At 32.7% G+C, this 19814-nt stretch overlaps 1 protein-coding gene across 1 annotated transcript; it reads left to right on the plus strand.

Moving 5' to 3' along the window:
• Nucleotides 1-8827: 8827 nt before the first annotated feature.
• Nucleotides 8828-19814, plus strand: LOC132729030 (uncharacterized; the record flags this gene model as incomplete). Its single annotated transcript, XM_060714767.1, is given in 8 exon segments — nt 8828-8873; nt 13017-13197; nt 14052-14158; nt 14981-15112; nt 15446-15634; nt 17826-17938; nt 18590-18739; nt 19734-19814. Coding segments are annotated over 8 exon segments (999 nt in total), but the record flags the coding sequence as incomplete, so codon positions are not given.

The raw sequence follows: 19814 nt of genomic DNA on the forward strand, positions 1-19814 counted from the left end.
TTTCAAGTCTGAAATAGAATAAAACTCATTTTACTGCAAAGGGTATGAATACTTTTGGATCTTGGGGTCGTGGACGGAAGATTGCCATTTTCCAGTATCGTCAATGAACAGGCTCAGTCAACATTTTCAATTTTGCCGTATTGAGCGTTATTTTCAGGGATTCTGCTTGTCGCTCTGAAGTCCACCATTAGTATTGTTTCATGACACTAATAAATTTTTCCCAATCATTACCGTGAAAGATCAATGAATATTGAGCAAATAAGATCACTTGTACAGTAGCGCAGCGAGTAAAAAAACATTTGTGCATGAGTTTCTGAATATGGAAGTACATCGTATAGTGAATAAAAATGTTTTTCATGGTTAACATAATAATAGAAAGAGAACGTAAGACATTTTGCTGCGAATGTTCAAACAGTTCTGAAATCTGCTTTAAACTGTAGTCAGAAATTTTCGACTTGGAACTGGTGACAGAATTGACAATTGACGAAAAATGTAAGATACACGCCATTAATTAGAAAAATATAAACATATTAGGTAGGAGTTTGCCTGCCGTTTTCCCGGTTTGATGTAAACCTGACTTTTTAATCATGGCGACGATCAGAAAATGCAAGAAAACGAAAAAAGCTTGCAACGGAAGTCCGCTCTTTTACAGCCAACTTCCAAAGTTATAGAAAGTGTTTGATGAAACGGCTCATATACTGAAGAAGATTCAATATTCTGTGACAAGCTTATATTTTCCCCTTATCCCAAAGAAATTGTTACAAAAATAAAATACTTACGGATATTTTCTTTTTAAGAATCGAGAAATATTTGTCTTGGAAATGATGCGGAAAATGACGTCAAGGTCCATCTTTTTTATTTTTTACTTTTTATGTTTTGGGTTTGGGGGGATATAATAATAATAATAATAATAATAATAATAATAATAATAATAATAATAATAATAATTATTATTATTATTATTATTATTATTATTATTATCCGGCAATCTATGTTTATATTTTAATTATCAAACATTCATGCAATTAAACATTAAACATTAACAGTCATAAGTTAACTTGTTAAACAACATTAAAACAACAATATTTTAGATAAAGTAATGTATAACATTCCTTATGCACTATTGTTATTCAAGTGATACTATGCCTATGCATATGCCTATGCAAAGTAAATGGTTAGTGCACAGGTAAAAAATATTATATTTTGTCATAGTTGTGTGAAAGTCTATATTTTACTTTGCAAACAAAATAACCAATCCACGTTACTGTATCGGTCACGTTCCATGGGAGAGGAACTGTTACACGAAGGATACCTTTTTCGTAGACTGGAAAAGGATTGCTGTATTTTGCTGAAATTGATAACAAAAATATATATTAGTCTAACTTAATTCGCTCGAACCCGGAGGGACCTGCATTTGTTCGAGAGATCGATAGTTAGAGCCAACCGCAGTTGAGTTTTTATCATATATCGTACTTTTGAGAAACACAGGTTTGGAGATTATGCTGGTTTTATACTTGTTTATTATGGTTATGTACGACTATATATTATCTGCTTAAGAAAAGTGGTTGCTTAAAACATGCGTTACTGAGTAAACCGTGTAAGTTTGAGACATTTTTGTTTTGCGGTTTACGCTGATTCAATCTTTACTGTAGATGATAGCCTATCACATGTTTATCCTTTGCAAACACTTAAGACCAACATTTTATCCACATTTTTGTGCAAAGGATGAGCGTACTATATTTCATTATGATAAACAACTTTATTGAATAATAAAAAAACGCCAAAACGTGCCGTGATTTAACGCAAGAAACACATTTACAGTAACAAAAGTTATCATAAGAAATCTAGGACTGCTTTCCAGAACTCCAGGACATTTGAGAAATCGTGTATAAAATTTGTCATCCGGTGCTTTATCTTTGCAATTTTGCATTATAATTAGGTAACTATGTATGGCAAGGATGTATTCCAGAAATGAAAAGGTCAATACTTGCGTATTGGCAAAAAATTAGGAAATTTTACACAAAACTATCCCAGACTTTTAGCAAGAGGCGATGAAAAATGGCCTATGAATCAGTTTTTGACATATAGTACAAGCTGTTAGGCAAGCTTAATCATTTTAATTTAATTTAGCACCCAAAACTCACTTTTTAAAGATAAAAATTCCCATTTTTAACGACTGTTTTTGTAGTATATACAAACGTTTTCCGACGAACTCCGTGACAGTTATCACAAGAACTCGTTGACAAGTTATCATAAGAACTTCATCCCTCGTGTAACAGTTCCTCCCCGTGCGTTCAGGGTTTTTAAAAATGACGTGGGGAGTTCTTTTTTATAATCTAGGTAGCTTCTATCCTAAACATTTTACATTATCAATTATTGGTCAATCGCCATTATAACGATCAATCTCTTGAAAGATATAGCTATAATATCAACTCAATCTGACTGTTACAACGACATAAATAGCATAATGTCTCTAAATATATAAACACATTAATCACCAGTTCTGATGTGTTGTTGTTTTTGCTGTTGTTAATTCTGCGATGAATTATTATCATGTGTCTTGTACTTCAAATCTGCATTATAAGAAGCATTAAAAGAAATTTGCTTTATAGTTTCTAATAGAACAATGTATTTTCACAAACAATAAGAGTTGCTATAATGAAATAAAATTCGTTGTGACTGTTTACAATGGAAAGCAATTATACTGTTGTTGTAAGAAGGCAATTGATCTATACAGTACGGAAGCTTTTATATTCGCACCGTGATGTGAACATGATATAGTTATTTTCGTGTTGTTGCATGTCAACTTGTCCTGGCATACCACGACATTTTAACTTATTTAAGTGAACAAACTATACAATAATATATGGAAGCTTGAATTGACCCCCTAGATGCCATGTTCGTGATTGCTCGTGTGTCGTTATGTCGACATATATTAAGAAAATAAATCAGATTGCCGAGTGTGTTGATGTTCTTTCTCTTTTGTATCATAGTCAAACATATAAAAACGTTCCCTGATACCACAGAATGAAACCCCACAAAAATGTAACCAATGAACGAGCATCTGAATATGATATTTACATCGCTATCCCTTGCTTTGTCGTCACAATATGTAAACCCCGGACAAAATGAACCAATCAATGGGCATGCTCTGGAGTGCAGGTAACTAATACCTGCACTCCAGTTAACGCACTGTGCATGTATATGTATACGATTTAACTCTGACACATTTTCAACAGAAAGGTCCCAAAACTATGAAACAAAAGTACATTGTATCATAGTTTGGGTAAGAATTTGTACTGTTACATGGGAAACAGTATATAAATAACACATGGGTTTGTGGGTAACAGTAAAAATATCATCCCGAGGGAAAATACTGTTACCCGAGGCGTAGCCGAGGGTAACAGTATTTATACGAGGGAGTTGATATTTTTACTGTTACCCACAAAACCCATGTGTTTATTTATTTTATTACCCCGAACAAATACTGTGATGATCTGAATTTGGGCAACTAAATCTAACTGTAACAAAAATAAGCCAAGAGAAGCAATAATTAAACGTTCCTTACCTTGCAAGTTTTTAAGTGCAACACTGTAGGCCTACTTGAGAAGCTGTTTTTTCTTTTATTCTTTAGGCAAGTGATGATATTCTACCAGTCATAAACATAAAATAAGCTGTGTTTATTCAGAAAACAAAACACTAACCCATTTATAAGGTTATGATCTGTGAAATCGGATCCTTCTGCATCCAGAATATTCTTCGCATGGTTTTTGACAAAGTGTATTTAGAAAATAACGATGATATCCTACAGATGTCTGTCCACCAACTCTATCTGTAACGTTTCACTGGTTAAAATTGTTAAATTATCCTTGTTGCATGCTCTTAAGTGTCTGCATGTTCCAGTTTGACACAAAATTATTTACATTACAATTACTTCCGTTGAAAACGGATGTTTCCTGTTGACTATTCAACAAAAAGATATTTAATACGCGAAAGGGACTCTAGGTTGCAAAGAACTAAATTTTATCAGAGTAATAGTAACTTCGGCGATGCCCTATCGTCGAAAATAAGAATGAATCGAGAAAAAAATGGCGGCCATTTTATTTCATTTTATTTAGAAAATAGATCACGTGACCAGATTTTTCACTGTTAAAAAATACTGTTACCTATGTAACAGTACAAAATTCGTAGTCACGTGGTACACTTGCATTAACAGTAAGAATAACTCCCAGAGGCCTATGGGAAATTAGCATAACGAAAAAAGTGAGGGGTAATAATATTTTTTAACAGTATAAAATCTGGTCACGTGGTCTATTTTCTAAATAAAATGAAATAAAATGGCCGCCATTTTTCTCTCGATTCATTCTTATTTTCGGCGATAGGGCATCACCAAAGTAACTGACTCTCATTAAATTTAGTTCTTTGCACCCTAGAGTTCTTTTCGCGTATAAAATATCTTTTTGTTGAATAGTCAAAAAGTAAACATCCGTTTTCAACGGAAGTGATTATAATGTGAATAATTTTGTGTCAAACTGAAAGTTGCAGACGATAAAAGCATGCAGCAAAGGATTGTTGAACAATTTTAACCAGTGAAACTTATTGTAAGTGTATGACTGGTAGATATCATCACTTACTTAAAGAATAAAAGAAAAACAGCTTCTCAAGTAGGCCTACAGTACACTTAAAACTTGCAAGGTAAGGACAGTTTAGTAAAATTTTTAGTTTTTGCTACTCTTGGTTTATTTTTGTTACAATTAGATTTAGTTTACAAATTCAGATCATCACAGTATTTGTTCGGGATAATAAAATAAATAACACATGGGTTTGTGTGTAACAGTAAAAGTATCATCCCTCATATAAAAAAATGTTACCCTCGGCTACGCCTCAGGTAACAGTATTTTCTTCGGGATGATATTTTTTACTGTAACCCACAAATCCATGTGTTATTTATATAATATTAGCAAATTTCATTTATATCCCTAAACCCTTTAATGGTCTTCTTCAGCTGGCCGGGTTGTTCGACTTTCATTACCCAAAGTATACATGTATGGAGCAGAATTTGGTTATTTATTCATTTGACTACTTGTTGTTTTCATTTGCTAAGTTAAAATCATATTCCTACAAAGTTGATTCATCTGTGAGTAAATCAAAGTTCTTTACTTAAATATTTATTTATTCTATTTTACTATGTTTATAGTAAGTTGTAATATTCTAAAGCCAATGCCAGTACTTCATCTTAATTCGTTTAATTTAATATTAATTACCAATAAATTACTTTTTGTTTTAAACATGTGCTATTTCTCCTTATTTAAAAGAAAGTGTGTTTTCTCAAACTTGTTTCTTACAAATGTATTTGTGCAACTCTTATTCCCATTCGATTCACACTGAAAATAAATTTGTATATAAGAATTGTTGTTATAGAGATTTATCCATATTCTAACTTTATGAAATTATTAACATTAAACAACCTTAAGCGAAATAAAACTGACTCATTTCAATAAGAAGAACAGCAGAACAAACCACGTGATTAATATTTGCTTTTTGTGTCTTAGCTGGGTACCAGACCTAAAATTCTAGCGCAAAATCTTAGTAACGGGAGATAACTCATGTATCGCTTCGGTATTTTCCGTGAGCACAAGGTGTGAGGATACAATGCTTCGCGGCGATTTAATCCAAGTTTATAGGTAACACACCACAGTAATGTAAGCCACAGCTTCGAATGGCCAGGAAGGATTTCTTGGATATAGTGAATATTCTGGATTTAACCTTTTACCCCATGAGCATGTTGTGAAAAAATGGCTGTTTTCATTAATAAAAAGCCTCCAGTTACAAGTTCAAACTGCTATGAAACTATGAAAAATGCTTCAATACTGATGAAACTTGGCACAAATGTTGACTGGCCCATAACCTCTGTAACAGCATGCTCAATCATTAATTTTCTGTTACCATGGCAGCGGGGAACGTCTCAAAATTGCGAAAATCACTATTTTGCATTGTTTTTTCCCATCAAAACTGATTTCAAAGTGCTGCAACTTCTCAATGGATTAAGATAGAGTAAAAGGCTTTTCAGCGCGTCGGTTACTAGTTACCCTGAGATCGACCCTGAGGCCATATTTTAGCCTGTCACATGTCACAAAATTTTCTTGGCGATTTTCTTACCGCCCCCCTTTAACCCCCCCCCCAAACAGAAGGGGGCACATCCCCTGATGTACTTTGTTTTGATGGGTGGGGGGGGGGGGCACGCCGAAAAGTGGTCACTTTTTTAACAACATTTCTCAAATAAAAAACAGTGTTGGGGTCTAAATAGGGCATTTTTTCACTGTTTGATGCCTCATAAAAGGGGGGAGGGGGTCAAAAAGCCGTCAAAACATGTCAATAAACGGGAAAAGGTTAAATGACTGGTTGTCTTTAAAGTGCTTTTTCTGCATGAAAATTTGTTTTTGTGACATCTAATATTGATCACTGGCAAATTCGGGAAAACATTTCCCAGAAAAATTACATGCTGTTGATTATAGATGTTCAAGGCCGCCATTTTTTGTAAACTTTGCTTTTAAACAACATGCACGGTAAAAACAAGTCATTTTTACAGGGCGGTTACAAACTTTTACAGTAGTCTACAAGGTGAGCACCAGTTTCTTTGTTGATATTTTGCATGTATAGGGAGGTTGCTAAAGCAGAGACGGTGTTCCTTTAGCCTTTTCCTGTATATTTGCAGGTATTTTTTTGACAGAGGACGAAATGTGTTGTTTTGGTCTCGGGCCACTGTAGATTTTGGGGGCTTTCAACGGAAAATGAATTGCAACTTTTTGACTGCCTGCCTTTATTGCAGATGGTATGATTTCTTTGTACGATTTGCAATTTCTTATGTCTTCATATATGTTCTCAAACAAAATGTGTCCTTTCTTTTTTCCAGAGTTGTGTAGTTTGGTATCAAGAATCATTAGACGTATTGCTTGTAGGACATTGACGCAGGAACTTGAAATAAACTGTGGAGTGCATTACCCCTGGATTCGTGGGTTTTTTAAGAGAATATGATTTCAACGGTTTCACCGTCAGAAATTTACGGGACTTGTACGGAAATATTGGTTTCCCGGCCAAATGTATAAATATTAATTTCAAATGTAATTTCGTATTCCGTGTTATTGCAGTTCGTTATTCGTCTAGGTGCATTCGTATAAATATTATTTTCAGTGTTATGTAAACCCACTCCGATTCTTAAAAGAAAGGACGTTCAAGATCATAATTTAAAAGTAAATTATTCAAATTGAAAAGGAAGAAGTATGCAACATAATATCTACTTACGTAGTTTAAACAAGAAGTAGAAACAATTGATCCTTACTTTCTTGCACTATCAAAATACAAATGTTTAACTGTCAATTAAAAAGTAGCAATTAAACTTGTTTAAATCAATCTAAATTTATATTATTATAGATAAGAATTTAATGAATACGAATATAAATAAGATAAATAGAAATTGAAAGATAAACAGCTAATAAATACCCAAATTCTGCTCCATATACATGTATCGATTACTTCCCTTATGTTATGTGAAATTTTGTCAAACAATATTTATCACTTTGAGGATACTGAAAATAAAGTTCAATAATCTTCATCATCACACCAACCATTTTCTTTTTTTTTTGTAAACAATAAGATTACCATTATTTCAACTGTATTGAAGACAAAACTGCTTTCATCATCATCATCATCATCATCATAATCATTATCATTATCATCATCCATCATCCATCATCATCCATCATCATCATCATCACAATAATGATGATGATAATAATTATAATAATAATCATCATCACCACCATCACAATCATCATCAAAGTCATCATTAAAAATATCATCATCATCATCATTAACAACATCAACAACAGCAACACCACCAAAACAAAAAATATCATCACCACCAATAACAGCATCCTCAGCAACACTAGCTCCACCATCAATATCATCACGGCCACCAGCATCACCATCCTCATCATCACAATCATTAATATCATCAGAATGATCTCATCCCGATGTTTGTCACAATTCATCAGAGGCGGTTATATCTGTGTATGTAATGGTTTAATGGTTTAAGATAATGTTTCATAATTAATTTGTTTGATATCGATTAAAGACGTACGGTCTCTTTATCTATATAACAGCGAAGAAATGGTATTCATTTGAATCAAAAATTAAAAAAAAGTTAAAAATCGATTTCTAATCAAGGTTTTCATTTGAAGATGAATGAATTAAAGAATAGTGAAAGGAAAGCCTGACATCATAGATAAAAGACATTAGGTGTTTATAGCTATAGAATTCAGGAAAGAAAAGAATCTTTTGTTCTCTTTTAGCAAAAAAGGGGATACGTTTTACGAACCTTTTTAAAATTTTAAAAACCCAAAGCATTAACGTTTTTAAAAAAATAGTTTTTTTTAATTTTTATTTCAATAGTACAAAAGTAATAGAATATATTAAACGAATTTCAGGGGGTAAATAAAGAAAAAAAAACATAAAAAAAGGGTTGCGTTTGTTTAAAGAAAAGGAAAACCCTTTTATGCCTCTTTTTATGACGAACAAAATATTTTTGTGTGAAAAGGCCCAAAACTTGTTTTTAAAGGGGAAAACTCGTAAAACAATGGGTCAGAAACTTACTTTTTAAAAATTAAAAAAAAATTTCCCTTAAAAAAAAACTAGGATTGAACTTTTGAGAAATTTTGAATAAAATCATAGGAAATTTATTTTAAAAATATAAGGTTTTAATAAAGTATTTAAAAGGGGTTTTATTGGGGAAAAAAAAAAACTGTTTAAAAAAACTGATATATGTGGCCGGACATATATTTTGGTATTCTTATTTCTACTCGTAAAACATGCCGGTAAGTAACCCCCTTCCACCTATATACTAGTAACATATATAAACGTTATAATTCCAATTTGAATTTGGCCATGACTGAACTTATTAATCATCATATAAGGGATTCAATAAATGTTTTATGTGATTACTACTACACAAAAGTTGTTTGTACAATTTGAGGTCTACCTCAATTCTACCGATCGAATGGCCAACCTGTCCAAAATCATTCATGATTTAGGTTAATTCCACACTATAACCAACGCACGGTTGTTCTGGTCAAACGAGTAGAATAAGTTGTTGGCAGCAGGCTAAAGGTTAAAATGATCATATGTGCCATTTATTTTAGGTTTTTATACTCACAAATGACCCCTAACCAGGTGAGTTTCTTAGAAGGACTTGTCCAGACTGTTCATTATTCTTTTTTTATTACTTACCATTTTCCTATTTAAAAAATCCATAAAATTTACCAAATTGAGTTGCTGTTTTCAAAGTCTCCCTAAATTTTCTCAAAGGAACATTAGTAGATCTTGTAAAATATCAGATACTTTTACCATGTAATTTTGGTTTAGTTAGACTTCGAAAATATCAAGTACGATTTCTAAATAGCCTTGTTTAGCCAATAAATACCCATATAATTACATAACTAAAATTTAACCCTTTTTTCTTCCCAAGATTACTAAATAAAGTTAAAAGAAAAAAAAAGAAATAAATAAAACAAAGTCGGCACTTTTGGGGTTTTGAACCCACGCCCCTTAGTTTCAATGCAGTTGACTTTAATTCCATGTGAATACTCATTAATGCGGAGGTAATGCAGTAAGCCAACAGTATAGAGCTTGGTCGGACTGCATGGAAGTACAGGATAGCTTGGCTCTATACTGTTGGCAAAGACTTATCATTTTTAATTCAAGCAGGATACGTGTTAAAATCTATTGTCCCATGTACATGTATAACTTCACGTACACAGCCAGTTACAGATATAAAACATGTGTAAAAAGCAAATCTAAAAAGACTTGAACTACACATAAAAGCGTGATAAGAAAACTTTTCAACATCGGAAATCCCATCTCTTTTTTATTGTATCAGGTTAGCCAATTAATTTATGTAACGCTAGAACAGTTTAATCAGTTAAATGCAATTCTGCCACATTATCACTTTCAGTTCTCAAAATGTTGCCATATTATTATTCGGACGTTCGAGTGATTATATTTTTGTTTATCGTATATTTGTAATAGTATTACGGCATAACACGGAAACTGACGTTTTAACACGATATTACACGAAGAGTATTACCTTAATTTAGTAGATTTTTGTTTTCGCAAGCTTGGCGAGATTTTCCCGCCATTTTTTCCAAGGCTGCCTTTTTCGGGTAGCATTTTAAATACATGTGCATTTAAATATCTGCACTGTACAATTTTGTATAGGTCAAAGGTCAAATCTTCTTAACTTCTTGTGTCATTTTAGATATATATATTAATCCTGATTTTGTTGTTATTGCCCCGTATTTCTTAATTTAAACATGTTTTTTTCATTTACTTGATTATTATAAATTTTATGGTACGAATAGACAAGGAACCTGTAGGCAAAAATATACAAATCATACAAATAGTATTAATGTACATTTGTATTATAAACATTACAAAAAGTAAATCATTTTCACTATATGCGTGATTTCCTACATAATTAAACTCAATAGTTTCATGATACATCAAATGTTTAAAGATATCTATAGCAAAAGCAATTTCTTTAAATTAAAATATATTAAGGATATTCTAGTTTTTTTATATAAATACTGAATTTGCTTTCATCAAGTGAAATGAAAATAAAAAGTTCACGACTGGCGGTTGCTTAGAATGAAATTTGATAATTTTCTTATCACAAAAAGATGAAAAAAATCCTGTTTTTATAAAAAACTTTAATTTTCTGTTGATATACTTTTGTAGATACTTTGACTCCTTTCTGACCTCACGATTCGAAAGACTTCCCTTTTAATTTTATATAGGGGAGACACCAGTGATACTATTGATACCGCAATAATATGTTTCACTGCAGTGAAAAATAATTTTCTACAGTGAAAATACGAAAAATGAAAATATGCATGTTATCTTATTAACATTTCTCAATGTTTCATTATGATATTTATATATTATTTTTAAATAGAAATAAATATTTGCAGGGCAGGTACAACTTATAAAGAATATTGCTTATAGTGATGATTTTAAGCAACACATTTAGCTACAACCCGGTGGAAATCTTTTTAGAAGAAAATACAGACAGACAGACATACAGTCAGACAGAAAGTCAGACAGAAAGAAAGAAATTTATGAAAGAAAGGAAGAAAAGAAAGAAAGGAAGAAAAAAGAAAGAAAGGACAAACGAACGAACGAACGAACGAACGAAAGAAAGAAAGAAAGAAAGAAAGAAACAACAAAGAAAGAAAGAAAGAAAGAAAGAACGAAAGAAAGAAAGAAAGAAAGAACGAAAGAAAGAAAGAAAGAAAGAAATGGAAAGAAAGAAAGAAAAAAAAATAGAATTTTTTTTAAAAAAATGGATAGAATATATCTTTATTGAAAGAAACATATTTCTCGTTTTTCCCCCTCGTAAACTAAAGATTCAACGTTATTATAGACATTAAATGTACAACATGTATGTAGCTTAACTCTATAATCTTACAAGATTTCATGACAAAGATTAATGGTTAATGCAAAGTGCAAGATATGTAGCTCGTCATACCTCTTTCAAGAGATGACACCCTTTTAAACGTTTCAAAAGAGATGGGTTTTCATTATTCAATTATTGTATACAATAAATGATAAAGCATTCAGTACATTTTAAATCTAAAATGATTTATTATTTCATTTATTTGTAAAAGTCTGCGCCGTTTAACTGAAAATCAATATAATTTTGGGTATTTTTTTGATTTCAATATATATCTTTATTTGATTTATCAATCGAATAATGATTACCACAGAATGATTACCACATCTGCCTTCGTCATGTACTGAAATTTACTGCATCTTAATGTAATTATATATTAACGTCAGATAATCCTTTCGCATTTTGGTCTACTTTTCGGCGTTTAATGTAATTTCGCTTTAATAATTACAGTTCGCTGAATAAAGGAACAATGTGTTTGCTATGTATTTTATGACAGGAAACATTTTGAATTACTACAACAAAGCAAGAGTACAACATAGATCTCAACATACCCACAGTACTCTGATGCTTAACCTTTGGTCTTCTTTGTTGCCTTTTTCATAGCTATTGACATTTGTCTGCCGGTTTAGATAAAGATAAAGACAATGTAATTCGTGTTAAATTCCACAACCGAGAAGATGTTTTTGTGTGTTTCGGTTGGGTCGCACCAACACTGTAAAGATCATATGGCGACATTCCAGCTTTACTGGTAAAGGAAGACCTCCGGTGGCCCTCCGTACATTATTAAAATCACAAACCGAGAAGTGGGTGGAACCACTGCCGTTCCGTAGGCCACCTGTATTGCTTCCTTCATACGAAATATCCAAATTCCCTTCCGGGATTTGAACCTGCAGTGTGGTGAGACAATTGGTTTTAAGTTAATCACCTTATCCACTTGATCAATAAAGCCCAACAATAGTATTCTGTATACTTTAATAAAAAGTGTTGTTGTTTTTGAAAATGTTAATAAAGTACCAATTAATTTAAAATAAGAAACAATTAGGCATTATATCATGTTCCACGGCCTTTAATGAATTCAATTTAAGCCGTGTTTGTTTTGTTAAAAAAACCAGAAATGAATAGAAACTTCTGTAATACGACAATAGAAGATTATCTTCTGCTATTGTAGAACAATTTCATTTCATTCATTTATTTACGTCGACTACAAAACGAGCTGAAAGTTATGTTTAACTTTACAACCTGCTGCATACCCAAGAGTCCAGTGCAGACCATGACCAGGCACATCCGTGCCTTCTGATCGTGGTCTGCACTGATCGATATACAGCTGGTACTTTTTAGATATTCCCTAAAATGATAAATGGTTTCGTAAAGACCGAAGGTTGGACACGTCAATTTTACATTTTTATCGCTGTAAGAGTTATGATTGATGAATATTAAATATGATTGTGCAAACTGACAAGTCTAAACAGCAGACATATAAATTGTATTCATAAGTTATGTTTTGTTTAAGACGCCGCCTGCACGTGGCCTGCCGTGTTTGATGGAACCTGGCTAGATAGTCAACAGGGTCAGATTGTGTTCACTTCATCGTCGGATGTGAGTGGGTTCGAACTTGTTTTCTATTCTCAAACCGTGAACACGTTTACTTGCATTGAGGACCAATTTGAAACAAACAAGAAATTGCTTATACGGTAAGCAAAATTTTCGTCACCTTAGTGCAGTAACAGGTTAACTCATTTGAGCCGTGTCACGACAAAATCAACATAATGGGTTTGCGACCAGCATGGATCCAGACCAGCCTGCGCATCCGCGCAGTCTGATCAGGATCCATGCTGTTCGCTATCAGTTTCTTTACTTGTTATAGGGTCTGTAAGCGAACAGCATGGATCCTGATCAGACTGCGCGGATGCGCAGGCTGGTCTGGATCCATGCTGGTCGCAAACACATTATGTTGGTTTTGTCGTGGCGCGGCTCAATTTTTAAGTTATTTACGGAGGTAACCATCTACTGCACTTAGGTGACGAGATGTTTTTCTTTCATTGCTTACATTTATTAGATAGTTGACAAAGAAGATTTTATTAAAGCTTTTAAATCATGTACATGTGCCTTTATAAAGACTAACTTGATGTTTGTGTTATTTCAACAAAACTTTTTTTGCGATTTTGTTCCATTTGTTTGTTGTGTTTGCTGAATTTTGTACCATTTCATATTTGAATTGGTTCATGAGTACAGGGCATTTCTTATTTAAATCATAACTAAGGCAGGTCAACCAAAAATTAAAAGGGAGGCATACAACTTGCTTGGAGAGCTTAAGAAATAACATCCGTCATAACTTCGTGAAAGATCGTTAAATTACTCTGCTTTTCTCGTCTTCAACCGGTTGACTGAGAGTTGATATCACCTAAAAAAACAACAACAACATAATGATAATAATAAAACGCACAAAAACACCCCGCAGACCTTTAAGAATTAAAAACGATAATTTACGAAGTTAGCAGAACATAGGCGCAACCTCTTAAATGTTTCGTTTATTACTTCATTTCAGATCGGTATCGTCTGCGAGTGCGATTGGTGGCAACTGGTATCATTATATCTGCCTTAAATTTACAGAACTAACGGCTGGAGTCTCCTATACGTATTACCGTTTAAACGGTAAGCCATTTTGTATAGTCATTTCGTGTTTTTATTTGGTATACTTCATCCAATGAGCGTCTGTGAAATCATTTCAATTGCGAGTTATTTATTCAATGAGCGTCTATGTTGGTTGCTTGTGTTTCATTCAATGCGCGTGGACCTGTGTTGATATTATTTAACGAGCGTCTGTGTTGATTTGATGCAATGACCGTCTCTATTCTAATTCGTCTGTTTTAATGTCAACTGTTATTTTGTCATACAGTTTTGGTACTTATTCATTATTTTAACAACATCTGTACTTTTCAATAACACTTGTACGTATTTTGTAACACAATGCATTACTATCTTGCAACATATATTCAACAATATTCTGCTATATTGATATATTTGATCAAGTGTATTGTACATTGTTATTTTAATGATTAATAATATGACGGTGCTATAGCACGTGACTTTTTGTGATCTGTGTAGGGAAGAAAACCAATACAAAAGACTGTTTTATTTTCCGTCATATCTTTTTAAATATTTCGTATAAGTGTCATCAAATCAATATCTGATTGTTCAAACACGCGCTTTCACTTTCTGTAAAATATTGATTCCCCCAGCCCACATAAAAAGCACCCCCCCCCCTAAAAAAAGAAAAAAAAGATTAATAAATAAAAATTCTAAATATGTGTAACTCACTAAAATGAGAGGGCTCTACACTTTATATGATTAAAAATAAAGAATAATTAAAAAAGTTATGGAAGAAAATAAAATCTGGACCGTCTAATGTATTGAAGCAGATCAAAAAGGTCCCGTTTTATAGGCACGTGACTATGTTTATAAATATCTATCCAGAGCAACAAGCTGATGCTGGACAACACCGTACTAAACCAAGACTAAGCACAGATGCTGAATTCACCATTGACAATGCCTGTGACGAAACCAACGGTGCAAAAGACGCGGAGTTTGTTACTTTTATAAAACAAGGTCTGTTTTTGTATACTGCCAATAAAACTTTTATTAAGAAGACGAACATAATAAACATGTATATTTTTGAAGAATCATTTCCCCCACTTAATATAAGTATTATACCTCTGCTCTCCGTGCTTTTATTTTGGAGTACTAAATTGTTAGCCGTTACTGTTGTATGTACATACATGGGTCAGTTCTTTATGACTAAAAAAATCATATAAAAATGTTTTGGAGCGCAATGCTCATCATTTAATGCAGTGAAGTTCAATATATACATGTATGTATAAAAGTGTTTAAAGTTAAGTTCCAATTTTAATTATAAATCATATACTGGACTCTTATTTTCAGGTTCTGAAACCGACGCGTTCATCACGTGTCCGTCTGTACTTCTGGGCAGGTTTGAGTTTAATTATACCAATTCTGCTGGAACTGAATCATGCAACGATCCCAGTAATCAAGAACACATGAACGTGTGCACGGACAAAACAAAACTGACATTCGATGTACCCTGTACTGGGCAGTCGATTGTATATGCTAGTAAGACACCCTGAATTTATTTTAGTAGCGGTAGTTTCTTTCAATTAAATAGGTTCATATAAAGAAGAACTACGAGACGTCTTCTAAAATCACACCGTATTACCGGCGCCAGTAATGACAGAAATCTAAAATTTACTGATTACTAAATGTAGGTTATAAACTTGGTAGGTATATTCATATTACGAAAATAAGGGCAAATTTATTGCCACAAACTTACTTTCTGTTGACTTGAGATACAATACGGCAATTTTGGTATCGTTTCCCAGTTTCAAAAAATATTTTGGGCGAGTTCAAAATGACAGCTTCGGAAAATTGTTGTATTTTGTTTTGTTTAAGATTTCTCTAGCATACACATAAATATTCAGCACTCACGCATGAAAATATCAACCAAAAGTGTCTTTTCTTGAGCATGTTACAGGTATCCAAACTAACTCAGTATAAGTGAAAATGCTGCCGCTCTGAAAGTGGCTAATATTCTGACAGAATATCAAAATCATTCTTTATTCGTATTGTATCTTTATCCATAATTTAGACTTTAAACTATTATTTGTTATATTTTTCTAATGACAAAATAGATATTAATATTGTATGTGCGTTTTCTTGACACGCAGTTACAGAACAGGACAGGATTCACTACGACCAATTTGCACTATAAAGTTAGCAATAAACTGATAAACATTGAATTTAAGTAAGCCCTATCTGTTATGCCATTCACTGTTGAGTTCATAGCATAAGGTTATTCCATATATTTTCATGTGCATTGAATAAAATTCCGTTTTGTGTGTGTCATTATATAGTGATTCTTCAATGCACCTATCGCATTGATAACTTTTCCATCTTGAGAAAATTTAACAAAAGCAGTTAGGAAGTTAAATGTACGCTAAATACATATTTGGCAAATGTGCCCCAAGATTAACATTTTCAAGGTGTTAAATGAATGCATATAAAACTTATAAATAAAGTTTTTCTAACTGTCAACTCAAGATTTTCCTTAAATATATATATGAACTTTTTAAAATGTCATGGCAAATTTAAAATTATGAAAACTGACTCCCCGCTTGGTTTGAATTACTATAGTTGTCAAGACATATCTATTATGTAATTTAGCCTCCTTAGCAATAACGAAAAGAAAATAGCATATTTTTTTTAAGCCTGCCCGTTGATAAAGGGGCGGGCAGCTCTTTGTCTTTTTCTCGTAAGAGAAGGGAAATACTGTGATGCGTGTATGTGGTCGCACGGTCACTTTCCAGCTAACACGTCCTTGATTCGTGTATGTGGTCGCACGGTCAAAGATCTTTAACAAAAAGACAATGTTTCAGAAGTGTTTAGTTGCGTTAAAACTTTCTTTATCTCGCCATTATTTTGTCAAGATTTTGAGATTGTAAAAGCATAAATTTGGGCACTATTTTACAACAGTGATTTAGTATGCGTTCCAACAATATTCCATTGGTAGCGCGTGGTTGATGTCAAGTAACTGAGTGCAAACGTTTTCTCCCCCTTATCGATCTGTTTTAAGCCTCACCTACAATAAAATTTCACATTTCCGGTTACAAATATTTTACCTGTTTATATGGAGAACTTCATCAGCTTTAGAACCACAGATTTTTTCCGAAGATGCCATTTTAAACACGCTCAAAACGTTGGGAAAAGATTCTTAAATTACCTGATAGTATTCCTATACAATGGACAATCTTTAGTCTGTAGCAATAAAATTGGTCTTTTTTGCGTAATATTGATATACCAACCAATTTAGTTATCAGTAAATTTTAGATTTCTGTCATCACTGCATCAATCTGCCATCACTGGTGTCGGTAATACGGTGTGTTAAATGTTATGTAATTATGTTAAAATTTCTATGTAGTTTTATGCGTTCACACGCGCGTGTGCACGTGCATATAAAAAATAAAATTATTTTTATTCATAGTCAGATTTGAATCGTTCCGATAAACGTTAAATTTTGTACATGATTACCTCTCTTTTGATGTTTGCAACAATATGTGTTAGGAAACAAAGTATTGTTGTTTTCCATGTAATATTTATAGGAGAATAATTTTGAGGGGGTGCCCCCCCCCCCCGATAATGTTGTCCAACCCTTTTGTATATTTACAATGTATTAATGTATAATTGTGAAAATTTGTGTCTGTATATATATATGATAACATATGATTAAACTAATAATTTTGATCACTAGGCGGCGATGTTTATTGTGTTGCTTCGTTGCAAGTGGGTTCAGATACGTTCGTACAATTATACAATCCACAAGCAACAGTAGACAGCAGTAGTACGTATAGGTTCTCATGTTTGGTAAGTTTGTCTTAATACATGTCAATATAAATCACCTTTCTTTAAATTAACATACATTTCAACATTTCGTTAAAAATCGTCATGCTCCGTCACTTTCTGTGTCTCATTTTGAAAAATAAACCTAACATACGGAAAGGAACAAATTTTACCGAATCTATAGGGTGGTTCTCGTCGGTGATGCAGTGCTTGATATTTCAAGCAAATTTTAATACTAAAGAGTACCATCTTCATTATCTTATCTTAATATACAAGTTCCAATTTTTCCATCTTTACTTTAAGGTTAATACGGCCACCAAACTTTAAATTATATATGTTATCGGTCAATCTACCATGAATAATGAAAAAGGAGGTATATTATTTGTTAATAATTAGATTTTTATGAAAATCAAAACCAATCTTATTTCTTGTTATTCTGTTGCCTGTATTTTCATTGAATGGCCATGATGATGATGATGATGAAAAAATGATGATGATGATAATGATTATGATAATAATTATAATAATTATATTCGTACATATTTTGTGTGTATGAAACTAGTCGGAAAATTTGTTAAAGGAAGCTCCTTTAGATAATTGTTTTCTTAGTTTTCTGTCACAACACTGGACACGTCAGTTACATTGTACATACAAATAATGAAATATCATTTTCAGGCTATATCTTCGGATAGTCTTAGTTCGACCATAGTTTACAATAACTGTACAAATCATCAAACCTCGTCATATGTTCCAAGGAAACATAACGGTGATGTGATAGGAGCAAGCATCTCTTTCTTACCTTACGGTAAGATTTTTGATACAATAGTAAAACAAAAACAACAATAACAACAAACCTATATTAATGATAATTAATTAACAATTATTTCAATGCTAATAAGCGAAAACGGTAAAATTTTATTATAATAATGTTGCTGATGATGATTTTGATGTTGTTGTTGTTGTTGATGATGATGATAATGATGATACTGATGATGATGATTCTGGTGATGTTGTTGTTGTTGTTGTTGTTGCTGCTGCTGCTGCTGCTGCTGCCGCCGCTGCTGCTGCTGCTGATGATGATGATGATGGTGTTGTGGATGATGTTGATGATGATGATGTTCTTATTGATGATGACGATCATGTTGATGTTGTTGATGATTATGATGATGATGTACTTGTTGTTGTTGATGATGATGGGGGTGATGATGACGATGATGATGATATTGTTGTTGATGATGTTGTTGTTGTTGTTTTTGTTGATGATGATGTTGTTGTTGTTGATGATGATGTTGTTGTTGTTATTGTTGTTGTTGTTGATTATGATGATGGTGATGCAACATTGACTATGATACGTATAATCATGGGGTGTTTTTGTGATGATGATAAAAATGCTGTTGTTGTTAATGATGGTAGTGATGTTGTCGATAATATTGATAATGAATATGGAGATGATTTTAATGCCCGGTGTGAATTTAGAAAAATAGTGGTTTAATGTACCGGCTAAAGGGAAAGGCGGGAGAAGATCTAATGGGGTATTTCGAATCTTTTTTACTACATTCTTTATAAACCGCCTAACTTCAATTATTGATCAATTCAGTGTTAATAATACAGATTTTATTACGTTGACGCATGTTAACATATTTCAAATACTAAGTTTTTTGTGTTGTTTTTTTTTTCTCAAAAAATGGCGTCACGTTTGAAAACACCCTCTCACGTGACAAAAAATCTAAGGTAGGGTATGGTGATTCGTGCTTATTTCATCAATTTGAATACATGTATTATAGAATATTTATATTTACATACGAGTTATAAATCACAGCAACTCTTCACAATGATGTATTATGACGAGTGTTTGTCAACTATGGAGATGGAAGATGAAATGAAAGGTGTTCAAATGTAA

The sequence above is a fragment of the Ruditapes philippinarum genome, unplaced genomic scaffold (genome assembly GCF_026571515.1).
Source record: "Ruditapes philippinarum isolate M1 unplaced genomic scaffold, ASM2657151v2 ctg2948_1_1_1_1, whole genome shotgun sequence".
Lineage (NCBI taxonomy): Eukaryota > Metazoa > Mollusca > Bivalvia > Venerida > Veneridae > Ruditapes > Ruditapes philippinarum.